Source organism: Eubalaena glacialis, chromosome 2 (assembly GCF_028564815.1).
Source record: "Eubalaena glacialis isolate mEubGla1 chromosome 2, mEubGla1.1.hap2.+ XY, whole genome shotgun sequence".
Lineage (NCBI taxonomy): Eukaryota > Metazoa > Chordata > Mammalia > Artiodactyla > Balaenidae > Eubalaena > Eubalaena glacialis.
In genome coordinates this window covers 59856364-59876539 of record NC_083717.1, presented here as the reverse complement: position 1 = coordinate 59876539, position 20176 = coordinate 59856364, and the positions used below count along the sequence as shown (strand labels likewise).

General features: G+C 44.8%; 1 protein-coding gene across 1 annotated transcript in view; it reads right to left on the bottom strand.

The window, feature by feature from the left end:
• Window positions 1-20176, bottom strand: part of TMEM266 (transmembrane protein 266) — a 139105-nt gene that overhangs the window by 79696 nt on the left and 39233 nt on the right. Inside the window, exons 2-3 of the mRNA XM_061181871.1 lie at window positions 5029-5160; window positions 2363-2551 (exon numbers count right to left, since the gene is read on the bottom strand). Coding sequence (XP_061037854.1) covers window positions 2363-2551; window positions 5029-5066 — 227 coding nt within the window. The 5' untranslated portion in view covers window positions 5067-5160. The remainder of the gene's footprint in view (window positions 1-2362; window positions 2552-5028; window positions 5161-20176) is intronic.

The window sequence follows — 20176 nt, the reverse complement described above, 5'->3', positions numbered from 1 at the left end:
ACAACTGTGATGTTGTAAAGGGACAGGTGACAAATGGAAGCCCAGTAGTGCCAGCCTGGATCAGGAGCCAGAGCTCTATTTTTGTCTCTGTCACTGTGTGACCTTGGGCAAGTTCCTTCCACTCTCTGGACTCTGCTATCCTATTAGAATATTTAGAATACATACTTTCTAAGGTTTTTTCCAGCTCTAACATTCTCAGATTCTGGGAAATTTAAAAGCACTGAAATACCACTGAGCTCGAAAGAAGTGAATGGTGGGGTGGCTGGGCACTATCTTGCTGGGGTCCCTGAGGTCCCTTCATTTCCTACAGAAAAGATTCATTCCTATATATAACACTTCCCTTAGTAGGAAGAGGTGTATTTGACAAGACTTACACCAAAGCTTTTCGAAGACCTACCAGAACTGTAAATCGTGTTGTTTTGCATCATTTCAGAAAGGGCCAGGTTGGAAATTTGGGGAAAACCCCAGGAAATGCAGCAAGAGCCAAGAAGCTTGTGAAGAGAGGCTTTTTCCCCCCTTCACAGTGTGCTTTTGTTCTGCTTCCTTGTCACCTGGCTTGTGTCCTATGCCTGCTCTTCCTTCCTCCAGGAAGCCCTCTGGCTGCCAATGGAGCCCGCTGCTGAGAACTCCAGCAGCGAAGCAAATCCCTTCACCCGGCTGCTTCCTATTTACCCAGCAGGAGCAGCTTTCCAGGGCACACCTGGAGACACAAACCAAATCAAGAGCCTCTCTGCCTTGCAGGCATCCCATTTGTATTCCCTCTGCTCAGAAGAAACCTTGCAGGGGCCTGATTCAGAAGCAAATGGAATGACAAAGCAGGGACTCTGCCTTCTCCAGTTCAGGCTAAGGAGTGGTGCCCCCAAAGCCTGGACCACCTGTGGTGCGTATGCCTACAGGGTGCAGGTGTGGATAAGGGTCTGGAACTAGATCCTCCAAGGTCTTCCCACTTCTTTTCTTGCCTTCCGACTGTAAGCTTGAAAAGAGCCTAAAGGTGGCGCTGGTGGGGCGGGAAATGAGTCCAAGAGACTGGCTGGCGCAGGATACCAGGCTGCACTACCAATTTTGACCTCTAGAGGGCAGTGGCACAGTAGCCAGGTGCTCAAGGAAGGCTTGACCGCCAACATCACTGGCGGAGCCAAGGACCTGGAGACCTGGAGACCTGGAGAAGCTGGCCCTGTGGTCGGATGGTGCTGCCTGTGCTCAGAATGGTGCCACCCTCCGCCAGGCCATCCTGAACTATTTCCAACCCGTTTGCCTATCCTTGTTTCCAATGTCCTGCTGACTCTAAGCGCAGTACTTGGAGAAAATTATATTTTCAGAGAAAGCCACTGGGGTGAAGTTTTTGCAAAAGGTGTATGGTTTCACAATTGTTAGGCAATTTATCTTAGGAAGGCGGGGAGGCCCTTCAAAAACACTCACAGGGAATCCAAACTCTGCAAATTTAATTGTAGCTAAGGCTTCTCATTTGCTTCTAAAATAACCTGGCAACCCTTCGTTTTTATATTCAAAGCTGTCAGCATGTTCCAAAATATTTAGCGGTGGCATCTGAAGAAGGAGAGTAGCCCAGAACTGGCTCCCAAGCTCCTGGCCAATGTTTAAAAGTCTATATCTAAGAGCAACCGGGTGGGGCTGAGAAAGTCTGACCTGCCCTGTGACCCAAGGACCTGTTCCTGCCCTTGTCCAGCCTTCAGCTTCCCCCACGTGAATGGAGGGTGTCACTGCTGTGTCTCCCCTGTCCAGATTGAACAAAGGCATCCAAACTGATTGGCCAGTTAAGTAGGAGTAGGTAGGGGCCACTCCTTTGAATCAGGGGCCAGCATATGCTATTTGTCCTCACTGGAAAAAGCAGCAGACCTTTTTAAGGTCTGCAAAGCTCCCGGCTGAATGGTGCTAAATTCCCTCCCGCCCTTAGCATGTTACTGCACACATGCTTTCTTCCCCATCTCGTCCCTGGTGAAAGAAGATTTGATAAAAGGAAAGTACATTCTAAATCCATTCTTTATAGGTGCTGAGACCTTGGGTGAGTCACACTAAATCCTGTTGGTCTCTTGATTCCCAGGTGTCCAGATTGGGGGTTGGATGGGCTATTATGGAGTGTGACAGCCTTTAATTTTATAATTCCCTGAGTTCCAAGCAAATGTTGCTTAATAGGTTGTCTGTCAGTGACAGGTATTTTCTGTGCCCACAGCCTTTTTCTGAGGAAACAATGTCTGAGGAGAAGAGCCGGGGTGGCCTGATGTGAACTTCTGGTCTCTTACTATTCAGCATCTCTCATCTCTGGGCTGCCTTGCTGGAGGTACCCATGGAAACCCAGGGAGTTATGCAAGAGATGTCTTAGCTACTCAACGGTACCAACACCTACCCTTCTCTTTGGTAATCTTCGTCCAGATTTGACAGGAGCTGCGAGCCCGCCGTGGAGAGGTCAACCGCAGCCAGGGGCAAGTCCCGATAGGCAAAGTTCACCAGCTGCACGGGAGCAATGCTCTTGGTTTCTTCGTCTACTTGTTGGGAGATGATCTCAACTTCGGAAGTTCCTCCTTCTGTGGCAGGCCTGAGTTGGGGATGGCAACAGGGCAGAGACATTCCTCAAGAACAAAATGATTTTTCCATTCCCCAAGGAAAAGACGGAGAATGCACCAGAATCTGTGCTGGAGGAGGGCAGGGGAAGTGCGAGGTCACCATTCTTCCCCGCTGGCCAACCCAGGGACTGGACTGAGGCCCTACCAGCCACATCTCCCTCACCAGCTGGGGAAAAGTGGAAGCATGCTCAGATCTTAAAATATGAGTTTTGGGGGGCAGGGTCCTTCATCAAAGGGAGGTAAAGACCTAGATGGAAACTCTGCCAACCAGCAAAGCCAGGACTTAGACTTTTAGGCTTCTCAGTAACTAGACTTTATGTTGGAGTAATACATTCTTTTAAATTGTCTCCCATGTTTCTTTGTAAAGGTCCTCAGGAATGTTTCTACCATCTGTACCACAATAGAGAAGAGAGGTGTTTGTTCACAACTGGATGTACTGCTGGTGCTTGGGGAGCCAACGTGGAGGCCTTTAGGGACCAAGTGAGCCTTGGGGCAGTGAGGACAGGAGGAGCCAGCTGTTCTGGGTGCCACTCCCTTCCTACTTAAACTGGTCCTACGACAGCTCCCTTTATAAGGTTGACAGTAGGAAATGGGGGTCACTTGAACAAATGTCTGAGGGGTTTTGGGTCTCCTACTAGGTTACTGTCAGCCTCACCTAGGGCACTGCCAGTAACCCACAACTCCATTGGCATTACAGGGCATCTCAACCAGAGGCAGGACTACCTCCCAACCCACCAGAGGTATTTGACAATTGATGGAGGCATTTGTGACTGTCACATTACCAAAGGAGGTCACTAATGACATAAATAAGAAAGGGGACATTACACATCCTGCAGTGTGTTCAGTAACTAAGAACTCTTCTTCCCAAACAGCAACAGCTACACTGTGAGGAGATGGTGGGCTGGATCATCTTCCTTTAACTTCCTGGGCTGCCATCTTTGGTTCCCCCAACACATCCTTGACCCTATTTCATCTTGTAGAATCTGAGGGGCTGGGTCTTGTGCCTCTGGCCAAACAGTGGAGAGGAGTAAAAATTAAATATTTGAGGGAACACTGAGAGGCCAGTTGTAATGCGGCCCAGCCTGCGATAAACTGTTCTGGGGCTCTGGTGCCGATTCCAATGCTGACTTCGGCGGACCTCCTCTGGGGCCTCAGTTTCTCCAGCTGAAGCACGAGGAGGTGGAATAGAGGCTCTACTGTTTCTCTGTGATCTGACATGGATGTGAGAAATATGGAGCAGGTGGGAGGGGCTCTGGAGTGATAAGTTCCTACACTTGGCTGAACAGTTCTACATTCTAAACTTTTCCAAACACCATTGAAAGCTAACCAATAATACACAGTGGCAGTTATCCAGAAAGTTTGGAACTGAATCTTCCTACTGCTCTTTTGCTTGAATCATCCCAGATAATTGAGGAAAAAGCGGGATTTTTCTTTGAACACCACAGGTTGGCTGCCTAAACTACCTGAATTCACCAAGTAATTTCCAACGCCCCACTTCTCTTTTGTAGGCCTTATTTAAACCTTAGCTCTTTGCTACCTGTCAAGCACAGATAATAGTACTCATCATGGTGTGACATTTACAAAATGACTCAAGATCTTCAGACAGAACAGTCACAGGATGTGAAGCTTCTGTGTTTCTCAACAATTTAAATAAAAGTGTGGGTGTTCATGGGGGGAATCCTGGCTCTTCCAGATGTTTCCCAAAAAGTAGATGCTGGGTCGAATTTGTTCTTTTGGAAACTATGGACTGCCAAACTGAACACGTAGAGCTTTCTGATCAATGAGATGTTAGTGGAGGGCTGGGGTGAGTTTCTGAAACTAACAGGATGTGGCTCTGAGAAGCATGGAATAAGCTACACCTGCCTTCCTGCCCTCTGTTCCCTTCTTGCCAATGGTCATAGTGGCCCAGCACCACCTCTGGCCATGGATCATCTCAGCAGGAGGAGACAAGGCCTCCTTTAGGGGGAGTGAAGGTCTCACAGTTATAGCCTGAGTATTGGGACTATTCCCTGCTCTTGAATATGAAGAACAGTATGGTGGACAACACGTATCAGTGGCTCTGTTCTGCACCCCTCACTTTGCCACGTGACTTTGGAGCTTCCCATCAAAAGGAAGAGTATATTTCCCCACCCTTGATGCTGTGTTCAGTCATGAGACTTGTTTCGGCCAATCTGATATTAGCAATCCCACTGGATTAGCAATGGGATTACAATCCCAGTTTTGGATTGCAGAATTCCTCTGCCTATTTGAACTAAAAAATGAGATGACATGAATAAGGTAACTCTGAGAAAAAGTAGATTTTAACACATTATTTTAATGTCAGGCTCAAGGACAAAACCACCTGGAGCCCCTCCATCTCTACAGGGCTGGGGAAGGAGCTACTGGCTGTACACCCAATCCTGATGTGCCAACTTGGTATCCACAGAGAGCAGATCCCAAGGCTACTTACTGTGGACTGGTCATGTTGAAAGATGCAACCAGAGCCATGGGTTTTTTGGGTGTCTAGTGGGGCTCAGCTGTCTTGAAGCCTGACATCAGCATGTCCAAGCGTGGGTTCTATAAGGCATACAAATGTGGTGCCCTGTAAACAAATAATTGAATAGTAGGAATTTATTACACTCAGATGTGAAACCAAAGTCCTCCTAAGCGCATCTAAAAATGGAAGCCCTTAGAACTTTCTTCCATATAGACTTTGCTTCAAAGTAATAGTAAACAGATTCCTACCATTACCTATGGCGGATAACAATAGGCATAATTTCGCTCTTTTTTAGAGATGAAGAAACAGGCCCAGAGTGGTAAAGTGACTTTTCTGTGTCACACACAGATGGCAGAGAGCCAGGTTGGACCACAGCTCTTTCTACTAAATAGACAAGGAAAAACCAGGGTAACTTTATACCTCAGCTTTAGGAATCTCAAAAATCAGGTTTGTCTCAAAAATCTCGTTTTCCGGGCTTCCCTGGTGGCGCAGTGGTTAAGAATCCACCTGCCAATGCAGGGGACACGGGTTCGAGCCCTGGTCCGGGAAGATCCCACATGCCGCGGAGCAACGAAATCCGTGAGCCACAACTACTGAGCCTGCACTCTAGAGCCCACGAGCCACAACTACTGAGCCCACGCGCTGCATCTACTGAAGCCCGCGTGCTCTACAGCCTGTGCTCCGCAACGAGAGAAGCCACCGCAATGAGAAGCCCACGTACTGCAACGAAGAGTAGCCCCCGCTCGCGGCAACTAGAGAAAGCCGCGCACAGCTATGAAGACCCAACACAGCCAAAAATAATAAATAAATAAAAATAAATAAATTTATTTTTTAAAAAAATCTCGTTTTCCCAGAAATTTCTTTCTCCCGAGATTTCCCTCTCCTCTGGTAGTTCTGTCTCTCCACTCTTCCAGGCTTTCCTCTCTTCTTCCCAATTGGGTCTCTCCAGGAGACAGGCAGCACACCCTGGAGTCAGCCTGCCTGTGGTCATGAGTGAGGAGATAGATGGGCCCCTGGGCTGGACAGCTGGTGTCTGTCAAGTGGAGTAAAATGGAAGCTTTGTTCTCACCCAGACGCTCCAAGGACAAAGCTAGTGGCAGACGCTGAGCTCTGCTGAAGTAAAGAGATAAGATGACCACTCCTGAGGTCAAGAAAAATTTCCCTGTCTACACATGCGCAGGAAGGCTCCTTGGGGGTCAAAAAGGGAGGGGGCGCCACCCCATAATAAGTGTGGACATACCCCCACAGGCCTCTGCGGTGGGATCCATCCTAGCAAAAAGTTGTGCAAAAAGTTGGGGAGGGTCCCAGGGCCAGTCAGGTGTGAAAAAAGAAACAAGATACTTGGCCAAATGTAAACAAAGACCAGAAGGACTGCCCTATATAAGTGATTTCAATCACCTCTTTACTGCGCTCCTTATTCAGGACGCCTGCACTCCTCTCTGGGTGTGTATTTCTGCCTTGCTTCTGACTTAGATAAATAAACTGTTTCTCTCTATGCTCTACCATACAGTTGTGCTGTGCCTCTTATAATAAACTTTGTATCTGTTTTGCAGTTTTTGCCTCCCTGAGACGTTTTTGCTTTCAAAGGAGGTAAGAACCAGGGAACTTTGCTTCTAGCCTCTAGCCCCTGGTGGACTAGTGGCTAGGTTCAATCCCTGGGCAGGGAAATAAGATCTGCTTCAAGACTGCTGTCCCAAAAATAGCCAGAGCCTGGCTCCCACTCACTAGCCCTCTGTCCTCAGTTTGTCCACCTATAAAATGAGAAAAATAATAGAACTAACTAAATGGGTTAATGCGTGTAGAACACCTAGAATAGTGCCTGGCATGTAGTGTTGGCTTTTATCGACATAGTTACTGTTTTATAAATTTAAATTGCACCGTCTGTTGAAAGCATTTGGATGGCCAACTGTAAGATTTCCTCTTAAAATCCGGACTAGGTAAATAGAGTATACTTTTCTATAAACGGATGCTGTGGTACCACCTAGAAGTCTTCTGGGAGACAGTAACAATCAGGCAGAATGTACAAAGACAAGGAGACAGACCCATGTTCTGGGTGATTTTGAACAAGTTACAAGGGAGGTTACTCCAAGGGGTGGTCCTTTTGTAAGTTATATTCTAATTGCAAGCTGCTTTTCCTACAAGACGTCAACCCAGGATGAATACCCTCTCCCAATCCTGAAGCTCAGGAGGGACAAAGGGATAGAATTGTTACACCATGCAGAAGTAAAAGGTGCTCCTGGAGTGAGCACTGATGGTAAATTTACAAAGTGGAGAAGTGTCTCTAACTTCTGTGTAATTAAGAAAAGTGAGGGGCTTCCCTGGTGGCGCAGTGGTTAAGAATCCACCTGCCAATGCAGGGGACACAGGTTTGAGCCCTGGTCCGGGAAGATCCCACATGCCGCGGAGCAACTAAGCCTGTGCGCCACAACTACTGAGCCTGTGCTCTAGAACCCGTGCTCTGCAACAAGAGAAGCCACCGCAGTGAGAAGCCTGCGCACCGCAATGAAGAGTAGCCCGTGCTCGCCACAACTAGAGAAAGCCCGCGTGCAGCAACGAAGACCCAACGCGGCCAAAAATATAAAAAAATAAATAAATTTATTAAAAAAGGAAAAGAAAAGTGAGAGCTCAAGTTAAAGGAAACTGAGGAAGTCCCGGGAAAGTCTGAACTTCGAGCAACCGGAAGTAAGAGAGATGGAGAGCTCTCTAAAATCATAAGGGCTTTAATACAGGGGACCACCGTTTTCACACCAGATGTTTCTGGGGCAAAAACAATAACAACAACAACATGGAACCAAGAGGCAGGGACAACAGCAAGGAGAATTTGGACAGACATTTTGTAGCCACACCTTGCTAGTGGTTTCACTTCACCTTATACTTTCGTAAAGAGGGTCTACATATAAAAACCAGAACTCTCCTGTAGTATTTGTAGTATTAATTGTACAGTAAATTTATAACGTTCTCCATTCCATAACACAGATTTAGTCAGTTTCAATCTTTTCTGTTCTCTCTACAAAGCCTCAAGCTAACCACCTCCTCCCAGTGGTAGGAATGGTCGTGTGGACTGTCCATCCTCCACTAACAATGAAGTCGGGATGGAGGTGTCCACAAATAGGAGACCAGGAGAGCAATACTCCCTTCTGGAATGGTGTTTTAACAAGCTCTATTCCCAAAGTGGGCACTTTTTTTTTTTTTTTTTTTTTTTTAAATTTATATATTTTTGGCTGTGTTGGGTCTTCGTTTCTGTGCGTGGACTTTCTCTAGTTCCGGCGAGCGGGGGCCACTCTTCATCGCGGTGCGGGGGCCTCTCACTGTCGCGGCCTCCCTTGTTGCGGAGCACAAGCTCCAGATGCGCAGGCTCAGTAGTTGTGGCTCACAGGCCCAGCTGCTCCGCGGCATGTGGGATCTTCCCAGACCAGGGCTCGAACCTGTGTCCCCTGCATTGGCAGGCAGACTCTCAACCACTGCACCACCAGGGAACCCCCATCAAGGTGGGCACTTTACATGCTACACAAGGTATTAGCTCTGTGGAGAATATACTAGGAAGGTCTCTGCTTCCATGGACTTTCCAGTCCAGCTGGGCAGGCAAGTGTGAAACATAAAAAACTCCAAAATTTTCAGGTACCCTTAGCAGTGAAGAACAAGTAAAACTTGATAAATCTATATTTATAAAAAATAAACATCAACTCCTATACTAATATATTACGGCCAATATAAAATATATATAAAAAATAGAAATGAAAGTGATTTAATTTTAATTTGACTTTTTAGGAAGGAAAATTTCAAATATAGAGAGTTGTAGGGAACTGTATAGTGAATTTCTAGTTAGTCATCACCCACTTCAACAGTTAACAGCTCAGGGACAGTCTTCTCTGTATCCTGCCCTTTCCCCACCCCTCATGATTATTTTGAAAGAAATCTCCGACGTCATTTCATTCATCTGTAAATGTTTCAATACGTAGCTCTAAGAATAAGGATAAGGATTCCTTTTAAAAGATGTAACCACAAAACTATCATCACTACTAAATCAACAATATTTTCTTAATATTATCAAATATCCAGGAATTGTTCACATTTCCTTGTTTTTCATGTAATTTTTAAAGGTTTGTTGAATCAGGAGCCAAACAAGGTCCACACATTATGATTGGTTAATATGACTCTTCCGTCTCATTTAATCTGTAGGTTTCCCCCTGTGTCTTATGTTTTCCATGCAATTTGTTGGAAAAACTAGATCATTTGTCTTAGAAAGCTTCCCACAGTCTGGATTATGGTGATTGTATCCCTTCGGTTTCATGTAACATGTTCCTCTGTCCTCTATATTTCCTGTAAATTTTAGTCTATGGACTTTAATCAGATTCAGGTGGAACTTTTTTTTGCAAGACTATAGGCAGTGTCATGACTTCCATTCAGAGACACAGAATGTCTTTTTTTTCTTTTTGTGACATAACAGCCAGTGATGGTTGCCTCCTAGATCCATTAATTCATTAGGGCTTGCAAAAGGATCACGCTATGATTTCATCTTTCCTTCTTCATTTATCAGCTTCTATGAAGAAAAACTCCCCCTCATCAACTACTTGATTAGCCTAAGGTACAGTTCATATAGAAAAGGAAGGATAAATGCTTAACTTTTCCCCCCTTTATTTATTGGTTTTCAAAATAATCTTCCGAACTCAATCAACGAGGTGTTGTTGTTGTTTATTTTCCACAGTGTCACGGATTTATTTATTTTTATTTTTGGCTGTGTTGGGTCTTCGTTTCTGTGCGAGGGCTTTCTCTAGTTGTGGCAAGCAGGGGCCACTCTTCATCGTGGTGCACGGGCCTCTCACTATCGTGGCCTCTCTTGTTTGCGGAGCATAGGCTCCAGATGCGCAGGCTCAGTAGTTGTGGCTCATGGGCCCAGTTGCTCCGCGGCATGTGGGATCTTCCCGGACCAGGGCTCGAACCCGTGTCCCCTGCATTGGCAGGCAGATTCCCAACCACTGCGCCACCAGGGAAGCCCCAGTGTCACGGATTTAAACACTCACTTAGCAGGGGTTGAGTGGGGGAACAGGCTCGCTGGAAACAGGGATGGCAGTTTCCTGGAAGGAGATGTGGGAGTGGGGAAGAAATGATTGGCATCTCCAGTACAAGGCAGAGATGAGGCAGGAGAGAGGGTAAAAATCATATTTGGAAGGACAGTGAGTAGGCTGCTTCAGAAGTTTTGATCCTTAACAAGTAGCACACTTTAGAAGGCAAGATGCCTTAAGATGATGTTTTGTAAAAATAATATTTTCCAAAGGAAAGAACGCCCAAAGCACAAGCCTAGCGTGAAGCAGGTGTAGTCTAGCACTCTATAAATGAACATCTGAAGTGCAAACCTGCTGTCTCATAAACCCGGTAAAAGCAGAAGAGAAAACCTGTTTTGGATTTACTGGGTCTGGCAGTGGTGGGGAGCAAGGCTGCTTTTTAAACTTTAGTAAAATTCCAGTCCTCTCCACTTGTTGCTCATGAGTCTGCCTATGTAATTTGCCAAGACCATATTTGCTTGTTCCAGCCAGATCTGCAAAGTTCAAGCGGGCATCCTAGGAACCTTAGAGCTGAAAAAGGCTTCTAAGATCAAGTAGTCAGTTCCCTGACCTACCAGGTGAGAAAATCCATAATTAAGCTCACCTGTCCCCGGGGTGACCATGTCTATGCCTCATCTCTTACTAGAGTGACAGCCCCTTGGCATACGTGACCTGCTTTCATATGCATTCCATTGGTTACCAAACCTGGTTTCACTGTGAATCACCCAGGGGCCTTCTGGGAAATATAAATTCATAGGTTACACTATAGAAATGCTGAATCAGAACTCTGCAGGTGGAGTTTGAGAATCTTTTTAAAGTTCCCCTGGTGTTTCTGACATGCAACCACTCCAGTTGACCCTCGATATCAGTGGTCTTACACTTTCCATTGCAACTGAATCACCTGGAAGGTTTATGAAGACACAGATTGAGGGCTTCTCTGGTGGCGCAGTGGTTGAGAATCTGCCTGTTAATGCAGGGGACACGGGTTCGAGCCCTGGTCTGGGAAGATCCCACATGCCGCGGAGCAACTAGGCCCGTGAGCCACAACTACTGAGCCTGCGCGTCTGGAGCCTGTGCTCCGCAACAAGAGAGGCCACGATAGTGAGAGGCCCGCGCACCGCGATGAAGAGTGGCCCCCGCTCGCCACAACTAGAGAAAGCCCTCGCACAGAAACGAAAACCCAACACAGCCAAAAATAAATAAATAAATTTATTAAAAAAAAAAAAAAAAAGACACAGATTGATAGCCCTACCCACGAAATTTCTAATTTAGTGTGTCTGGGGTGGGAGCTTGAGAGTCTACATTTTGAAGAAAGCCCAGGGTATAATGATTTGCTGATCCACAGACCACACTCTGATCTTCTGATTCAGAAAGTTTGCTTGAGGTAATAAAGAAGGTATTTTTTCCCAACATATTTTGCAGATGAAGTTAACTGGTTACAAAGCTAGTGTGGTGGAACTGTCAGCAAAACCTACACTGGCCAGGCTGAAGATGACCAGATATATCAGTCAGGAATACTTTTATTTGCCAGTAACAGAATATCTAGCTAACAGTGACTTAGGCAGTGAAGACTTCTTTTTTTTTTTTTTTAAGTGCAAAGCATTTTTTTTTTTAAAGACACCAATTGTACTTGAACATTTATTTTTGTTTTGGTTTTTTTAAAATTTATTTATTTATTTTTGGCTGTGTTGGGCCTTCATTTCTGTGCGAGGGCCTTCTCTAGTTGTGGCGAGCGGGGGCCACTCTTCATCGCAGTGCGTGGGCCTCTCACTATCGCAGCCTCTCTTGTTGCGGAGCACAGGCTCCAGACGTGCAGGCTCAGTAGTTGTGGCACACGGGCCTAGTTGCTCCACGGCATGTGGGATCTTCCCAGACCAGGGCTCAAACCCGTGTCCCCTACATTAGCAGGCAGATTCTCAACCACTGCGCCACCAGGGAAGCCCAGTGAAGACTTTTAATTATCTTACATAGCAAGAGGCCTGGAGGCAGTGGCTCAAAGATATCACCAAGGACCCAAGCTCTTTGCATCTTTCCATTCCCCCATCCCGTGTGATGCATTATTCACACTTGTTGCCGTGTGGTTGCAGAATGGTTGCTGCAGCTCCAGCTTGCACATCCTCACACTAGCTCCCAAACAAGAAAAAGAATCAAAGGCTTTCTCCTCACGAAGCTTTGATCTTTTATTCAGTCAGCATTATCCCTCCAAGCCCTCTAGTCAACATCTGATGTCTCTTGCGCAGAGCGGGGTCACATGGCTGCAAAGGAACCGAGGACAACGCACAGCTGGCCAAGGGAGTAAGGAGTGATATGAGAGCCTAGACCAATCGTGATTCATCCTTTGGAGCTGGGCATATTGTTTCCATAAACAAATCTCAGTTCTCTTAGCAAGCAAGGACAGGAAGGAGCTGTTGTGTGTATAACCAATTGTCTGCCAGACCAGGTTTGGACACTCCGCTGAATAAGTTTCCTGGGTCTCCAAACAAGACTGGCCAAGTGTTGGTAACTGGTCGGCAGGGGATGTGAAAGATGTGTTCTTACCAAACCTTGGGGCTCTCTTAGTTAGAGAGCATTGCATGTGTGTGGGGTTCAGTTTTGACATCTAAAGCTCGCTGTAGAATCTGCTCCTAGGGAGAAGCCACTGAGCACAGGCACCTTTCAGACATGATGTTCCACACCCCCAGGAGGAGAAGGGTGATTCTTATGCTAGAAGAGAAAGGTTGGTGTATAACAACATGAGGTCATCCTTGTTGTTACCCTGACCCATTCACACCTTGCTCCGTTAACAAGAAGTGAAAATGAAGAAAATCAATCATGTCTCCGAGCATTCTCCCGCTCGAATCTCCAGTCCACTGCACAATCCTTAGTGGCTAAGCAAGTGGGCAGGGAGCGCACAGTGGCTCTCTTTTCTACGTGCGGCACAGTCTCCCGTGGACCCCTCTTACTTTCTATTGTTTGCTCCTCTTCACTTACACAGCCTCTCAACTATTACCAGTCTCATAAAGCAGGGGAAACACAAAACGAGATCACACAAAACTAGATCTGAAATTACTCAGGTATTCCGAGAAGAAAACAAAGAGAACCGTTATTCTAATCCTTCCCTTCCTCTCGATATGTTTTTTCCTAACAAACACTTCCCTAAGTTGTCCCTGCTGGGACAAAGGACCTACTGGCTCCTCACCCCTGGCTGGCCTGGGCAGAAAAGGATGCCCCCAGCAGGCATTCCTCAACCCCAGCCTGATGTCATTTTCCCTCCATAATTCTGCAGAGCTCCTGGGGAACTCAAATAGCTATGATTTGGGGAAGCACCAACAATGAGCTAGGGCTGCAAGTGGCTGCCCTGTTACCCCTACGTTTCGCCTTCTCCGTCCCAGTCAAGCAAACCTTAAGCGTAAACGCCGCACTTTGCAAATCTCTGAAGCAATCTTCACCTGTACGTGATGCTGACTAAACATGTTAAGAACCCAGATATAATTAACCTGGCAATTGAATTCTACATGGCACCAGGCAAGTGACTCTTCTTTGGTAAATGGAGGGAAAAATTCCTCTTTCTTCAACACTTTTTGTACTACATATGGTATGATGCAAAAATGACCCCATTCTCACCCTTCCTGTATTTGTCATTGTTACAGAATGAATGTGTCCCTCAAAACTCATATGTTGAAATCCTAATCCCCAACGTGATGATATTAGGAGGTAAGGCCTTTGGAAGGTAATTAGCTCATGGGGAACGAGCCCTCACAAATGGGATTAGTACCTTATAAGAAGAAACACAAGAGAGATGACTTCTTAGCCATGTGAGAATACAACCAGAATACCACTGACTGCAAACCAGGAGAAGAGTCCTCACTAGACACCAGATCTGCCAGCACCTTGACCTTGGACTTCCCAGCCTCCAGAATTGTGAGAAATAAATGTGTGTTGTTGAAGTCCCCCAGCCTAAGGTATTCTGTTACAGCAGCCCAAATGGACGAAGACAGTCACATAACTTTCCACTTCCCCTTCACCTGTCACTGGGCTTGGCCATATGACTTGCTTTGTCCACGTAGGCTGGAAACTGTGATGCTTAGTTTTACGTGTCAGCTTGACGCATAAAGGGATATTTGGTTAAATAGTATTTCTGGGTGTGTCTGCAAGGGTGTTTTGGATGAGGTTAAAATTTGAATTGGTAGACTGAGTAAAGTAGGTTGCCCTCCCCAGTGTGGGTGGGCCTCATCCAATCTGTCAATGGCCTACAGAGAACAAAAGGTTGAGTAAGAAAGAATTCTCTCTCCGCCTCACTGACTTTGAGCTGGGGCACCAGCCTCCTGTTTTCAGACTCAGGCTCGAATTTACACTATGGGCTTTACTGGGTCTGGACTTCTAAGCGTCCATAATCCTGTGAGCCAGTTCCTTATAATAAATCTCTTTATTCACACACACACACACACACACACACAGACAATACACATATATATCTATCCTATTGCTTCTGTTTCTCTGTAGAACCCTGACGACCATATCAGCAAACATGCAAAGCACTCATGTGACTGGGACTGTCCTCTCACGTACACATTTCCATGACAGCCTGCATGCCTGGTCACCCCAGCCAAGGACAGCCAACACCAGCTGCCCACCTCCCCTCCCCCCAACCCCCAGGCATGTGAGTTGGATCAAGACCAGAAGAGTCACACAGCTGTGCCCAGCCTAAATCGCAGGCCCACAGACCCAGGAGGTGAATAAAATTTTGGTTTTTTTAAAAAATCATTCTTTAGTCATTTATTAGCACCTGTTGTGTTCTAGGAAGTATACCAAACATTGGGGTTACCAAGATAAAAGAGATGCACTCAAGAAACTAGTGGGCTAGTGATAAAGACAGATGCATAGATAGAAATTAAAATTCAAAGACGTGAGAAGAATGAAGCATTACAAAGGAGTGTTTTGAAAGCTGTAAACTTCCTCATAAATATTAGGTAACTAACGACTCCTCACACTGGCAGGTACAATCCTCCTCTTCCTTCAGCCATCTGTTAGGAAAGGTTTGTTTCTTTAAGCCCACCAAGTTTTGGGGGTGGTTTGTTATGTGGTATTATTGTGGCAATAGATCACTGATACATTATAGATGAATGTCCACTGCAACACGTAAAATAATACAAAGATGTATATTTTAAAAAAGATAAACCTCTCTCCAGCCTCCATTTTAACCCTCCACTTCTCCCTTGAGGTTTTATGTTAATACCCAGGTGTGGAAACCCTTGCTCAGAATTATGCAAGCATGTACTCACATATATAGGCTAATTTTTGTGGGTTTGTGTTTAACAAAACAAAACCAACTTTGCAATTTGCTTTTATCACTTAGCAGTATATAACGGACATCCTTTCTGATCAATAGGTAAAGATTTACATTTTTTCTAACTTCTTAATTCATATATATACACAGGTACAATATATAATTTTATATAAATTGCTTATCATAAAATTCATGTCTTTAGTGGCACCTGTGTTTTCTTTTTTGCCTGCTTCCCCCTCCCTTAATATACATATTCACAAACACACACCAATGTTAAGCTTGTGTATATTTTTCCTTATTTTTCTTTGTGCTTACACAATTATGCACAAATAAACATCTCATTGTTTGTTTTATTAAAAAAATACATTATTCAAACTTAACTGCTCTTTGCTTTTCACACTCAACAGCAAACTTAACTGCTCTTTGCTTTTCACACTCAACAGCGGAAACTATAGAAATCCCCCTCTCCCAAGTCAGGTAGTAAAACTCGAACTCATTCTTTCATTAAAGCTGCATAATATTCCATGGTATGAATGCTCTGTAATTTAGTTAACGATGTTTCTGTTGATAGGCAGTTTTAGATGTTTTTTTTTTTTTTGGCCACTGTGAAAAATGCTACAATAAATATCATTGTATACATTTCATTACGTACTGGTATTTTTATTTGTATGGGATAGATTCCCAGGAGTGAGACTACTCCTGGGAATCTATGTATGTATATGTGAGTATGTATCTTAAATTTTAATAGTTAAAACAAGACTGCTTTGCAAAGGGCTATAGCAATTCACACTCCACAGCAAAGTATGAAAGTTCCCTTTTGAGGGAGCGTCTTAATCATTTGCAAGGTGTTGAGGGTGGCTGTGGACCAAATAAGTCCAAATACTTGCTTAATTATACCCTCTTCTCCATGGGCTCTGGAGTGAAAATGGAGGACAAGGGTGAAACCAAAAATAGCAATAGATATCCTTACACTGCAAGAAAAGACATAGTTGTTTTTTCATAGTATTTCTATGAGCTGTTTCAGCAACAGTCAATGCCTAAGGATCCTGTTTCCTTCCTTGTGCCATAAACCCTAACCTCTCCCAACCAAACCAACCACATAACCAGTTCCTGGGTTCCCACCCGTGCCCATATCCTGCCCACCCCCAGGAGTTACAAGCTGTGATCAGTGGAAGCAGATCTGACTTGCCTGGGAATGAGGACAGGAGAGCACCACAGTGGAGGGGGCGACTACAGGAAATTCTGGTGCCACTTTCTAACAGTTTCCAGTAATATTTGGGGCACTAACCTATATATTGATATACTTACTTGTTAAAAACCTATATATTGATATATAACCTATATATTGATATACTTACTTGTTTAGACTCTTGTTAAAATTCTTCTCCTTTGATAATGATTTTTATCTAGTTGGTCAGGAACTATATCTAATTTAAGCCTGCTATATTTCCACCCACACTCTCTGCCAGCTTAGAAGTCTAAATGACATGGACCTCCTCAGGTGTACCTGCAGGGGCAGGTCCAATCACGGGAGAGACTAGGACCAACCCTATCCTTGAGGGGCTTTCTCCAACGTGGCTGTTCAAGGGGAGGTAGGGGGACTTCCCTGGTGGTCCAGTGGTAAAGAATCCGCCTTACAATGCAGGGGACATGGGTTCAAGCCCTGGTCTGGGAAGATCCCACATGCCGCAGAGCAACTAAGTCCGTGCGCCACAACTACTGAGGCTGTGCTCTAGAGTCCGTGAGCCACAACTACTGAGCCCGCGTGCCGCAACTACCGAAGCCCATGTGCCTAGAGCCCGAGCTCTGCAACAAGAGAAGACACCACAATGAGAAGCCCACGTGCCGCAACAAAGAGTAGCCCCCGCTCGCTGCAACTAGAGAAAGCCCATGCGCAGCAACGAAGACCCAATGCAGCCAAAAATTAATTAATTAATTAATTAATTTAAAGAAAAGGCGGGGGAGGTAGGGAGCTGTCAGGAACCAAAGGGTGACCTTTGTCCCACTTCCAACAGGACAGGATGTCCTTCCAGTTCAGTGGAGAGAGCCCGGCCACAGCCTCACTCTGAGGGGTGAGGTCAAGGGAGTCTGGCTTCTGGGGCTGTGATTTCCAGAATAAAATTCACAGACGCTAAGTTGGCCCACCTCATCAGTAAGCAAAGACACATAAATTCAAACCATTTTTTCTCCTAATGGACTGGGAAAGATTTATAATCCCTAGTACTGATGATGGTGTGGGAAAATGGCCATTCATGCACATTGTTGATAGAAGTGTAAATTGTTGCAAATTTGCTGATGGGTAATTTAACAATATTTATCAAAATTATCTTAACGTGCACACTTTTTGGCCCAGTAATTCAACTGTTAGGGGATACACTTTAGGGAAATAATAAATGCATACACACATATACACATATAGAAGTTTGTTGAATTGTTATAATAGCACCATGCCTAGCACATAGTAGGTGCTCCACAAATATGTGTTGATAAGGAACCAATAAAACAATAAATTGAAAGCAATATAAATGTCTATCAATAGGAGATTGGTTAAATACATTAAGGAACTTCTACATTATGGGATTGTCATACAGCTATTGAAAAGGATGAAGTTGAATGGTTGCCTAGAGCTGAAGATTGGGAAGTACTGACTGCAAAGGGACATGAGGGAACTTTTGGGAATAATGGCAATATTCTAAATATTGTGGTGATGGTTCCAAGTGTGCATTTAAAATGGGTGCTTTTTATTGTTTATAAATGGTTCTTTCACCAATGTGGCTGATATTTTTTTTAAAAAGGGATGAAGGTGTACTATTCTCATTAACATGGAAAGTTGTCTGCAATATAACATTAAGTAAAAAGGTTACAAAATGACAAATAGATGATGATCCCATTTACATAATATATAGAGAAAATATGTGTGTGACAGGGTGTGGAATAGGACTTTTCCCGTTGTCTCAGAGTTTTGCAGATGCCCAAAAGTTGAGGACAAAGATGGTAAGTACTCACATTTTCTAAAGAGAGATGTCAGACCATATATTTGGAACATACTAACAGATGGTCACGCTGGTCCAGTAACTACTACTCCTGACAGCCTGCAGGAGAGAAGGCAAGAGAAACCCATGCCAGACTCCCAGGCTGGCTGGGGCATGGGAGATGGCCAGGTGGGGACAGAGAGCATTGGTGGGGGCAACCTGCCCTTAACCACCAGGCTAAGCAAGGATGTGGCATCAGTCAAGGATCTTAGTAAAAATTAAACTCAATAGTTTAAGCAGAGTATGCATTTTTAAAGGATGCTGAATGCCAGGTGGGTCAGAGAGCCAGGCATCAAAACTCTGTGGTCAGGAACAGTGACTGGACCCTGGCGCTGCTCCAGCAAAAGCATCGCTGATGCCACTGCACCACACCAACATCCTCTCCTTCTCAGCTTCCAAATCCTAGGTCCCAGCTCCATCTGATTGGCAGAGATAGATCACACCGCTGTATCCTGGCTGCAAGGGAGGCTACCACCTTGCATGGGGGGTGGACTCAACATGGGAATTTCCCCAGATCTAGAAAGGCCACTAAAAGGATGCAAGATGATCACCAATATGGCAAGTGCCCTCTACAGTTATAGATTCCAGGGGACATCTTGACAGGACTCCACCCAAGAAGGCCAGAGGGGTTCCAGGGGGACAGTGTCGAAAGCAGGAACTGAAGGTAGCCCTCCAAAGTTAGGCAAGTATCCAGTGGAATAGTGCATGCAACTCCCCTACTGCCCCCAGAGGGGTTAGAGTGGGCAGAACACAGGAGGTGGGTTTCTAAGGAACTTACAAAAGCATCCCAGGATTAGGCTGAGTGAATTGGGGGGAAGGAGCAGAAGGGCTGATCCGCAGGTCAGGCTGTGTGGACTGGACGGAAGTTTTGATTTACGTGGGATATTTTAACACCTGAAAATGAGCCTGTCCTAAATCCTAAAAGTGACTAGAAAAGCTAAGGCATCTTCCCACATTCATGTCAGGTGATGGGAAGCGAGAGACAGCAGAATATGTTGGAAGGACGTATCGCTTGATTGTTCCTATCACCTCCATTCATCTAAAAGGTCCAGATGCTGTATCCAAAATTATTAACAGGTAGGGAGGTAGGGAGGTAGGGAAGTGGTAATCTTGAGGAGAGGTCTTGTTTCTCAGTGCTTTTTGTTCATGAGCATCTTTTGTTTTTTTTAAAAAAAGGATAATCTAGATATGATGAACCTTGAAAACACTGTGATAGGTAAAAGAAGGCAGACACAAAAGGCCACATATTGTATGAGTCCATTTATATGAAATTTCCAGAACAGATAAATCTCTAGAGACAGAAAGCAGATAAGTGGTTGCCAGGGGCTGAGGAGAGAGGAATAGGGAATGAATGCTTAATGGATACAGGGTTTCCTTTCGGGGTTATGAAAATGTCCTGGAACTAAATAATAGTAATGGTTGCACAACATTGTGAATGCATTGTCAATAATGGTACATTTCGTGTTACGCGTATTCTACCACAATTTTAAAAACTGGGAAAGCAAAACCGAAAACCAACCAAAACAACAACAGAAATCTAGAAATACTGATTGACACGGAAAGATGTTCACTGCAAGGTAATTTTAAAAAGTAGGCTTTAAAACTATGCTCATATTTGTAAAAAAAAAAAAAAAAGCCAATATAGTGTGATTTATATAATGTGATCTGAAAGGACAGAGCCATAATGTTAACAGTAGTTATCTCTGGGTGGTGGGACTACAGGGAACTGTTTACTTTATATGTTTCTATATTGTCTAATTTTCCTTAATAATGAACTAAAT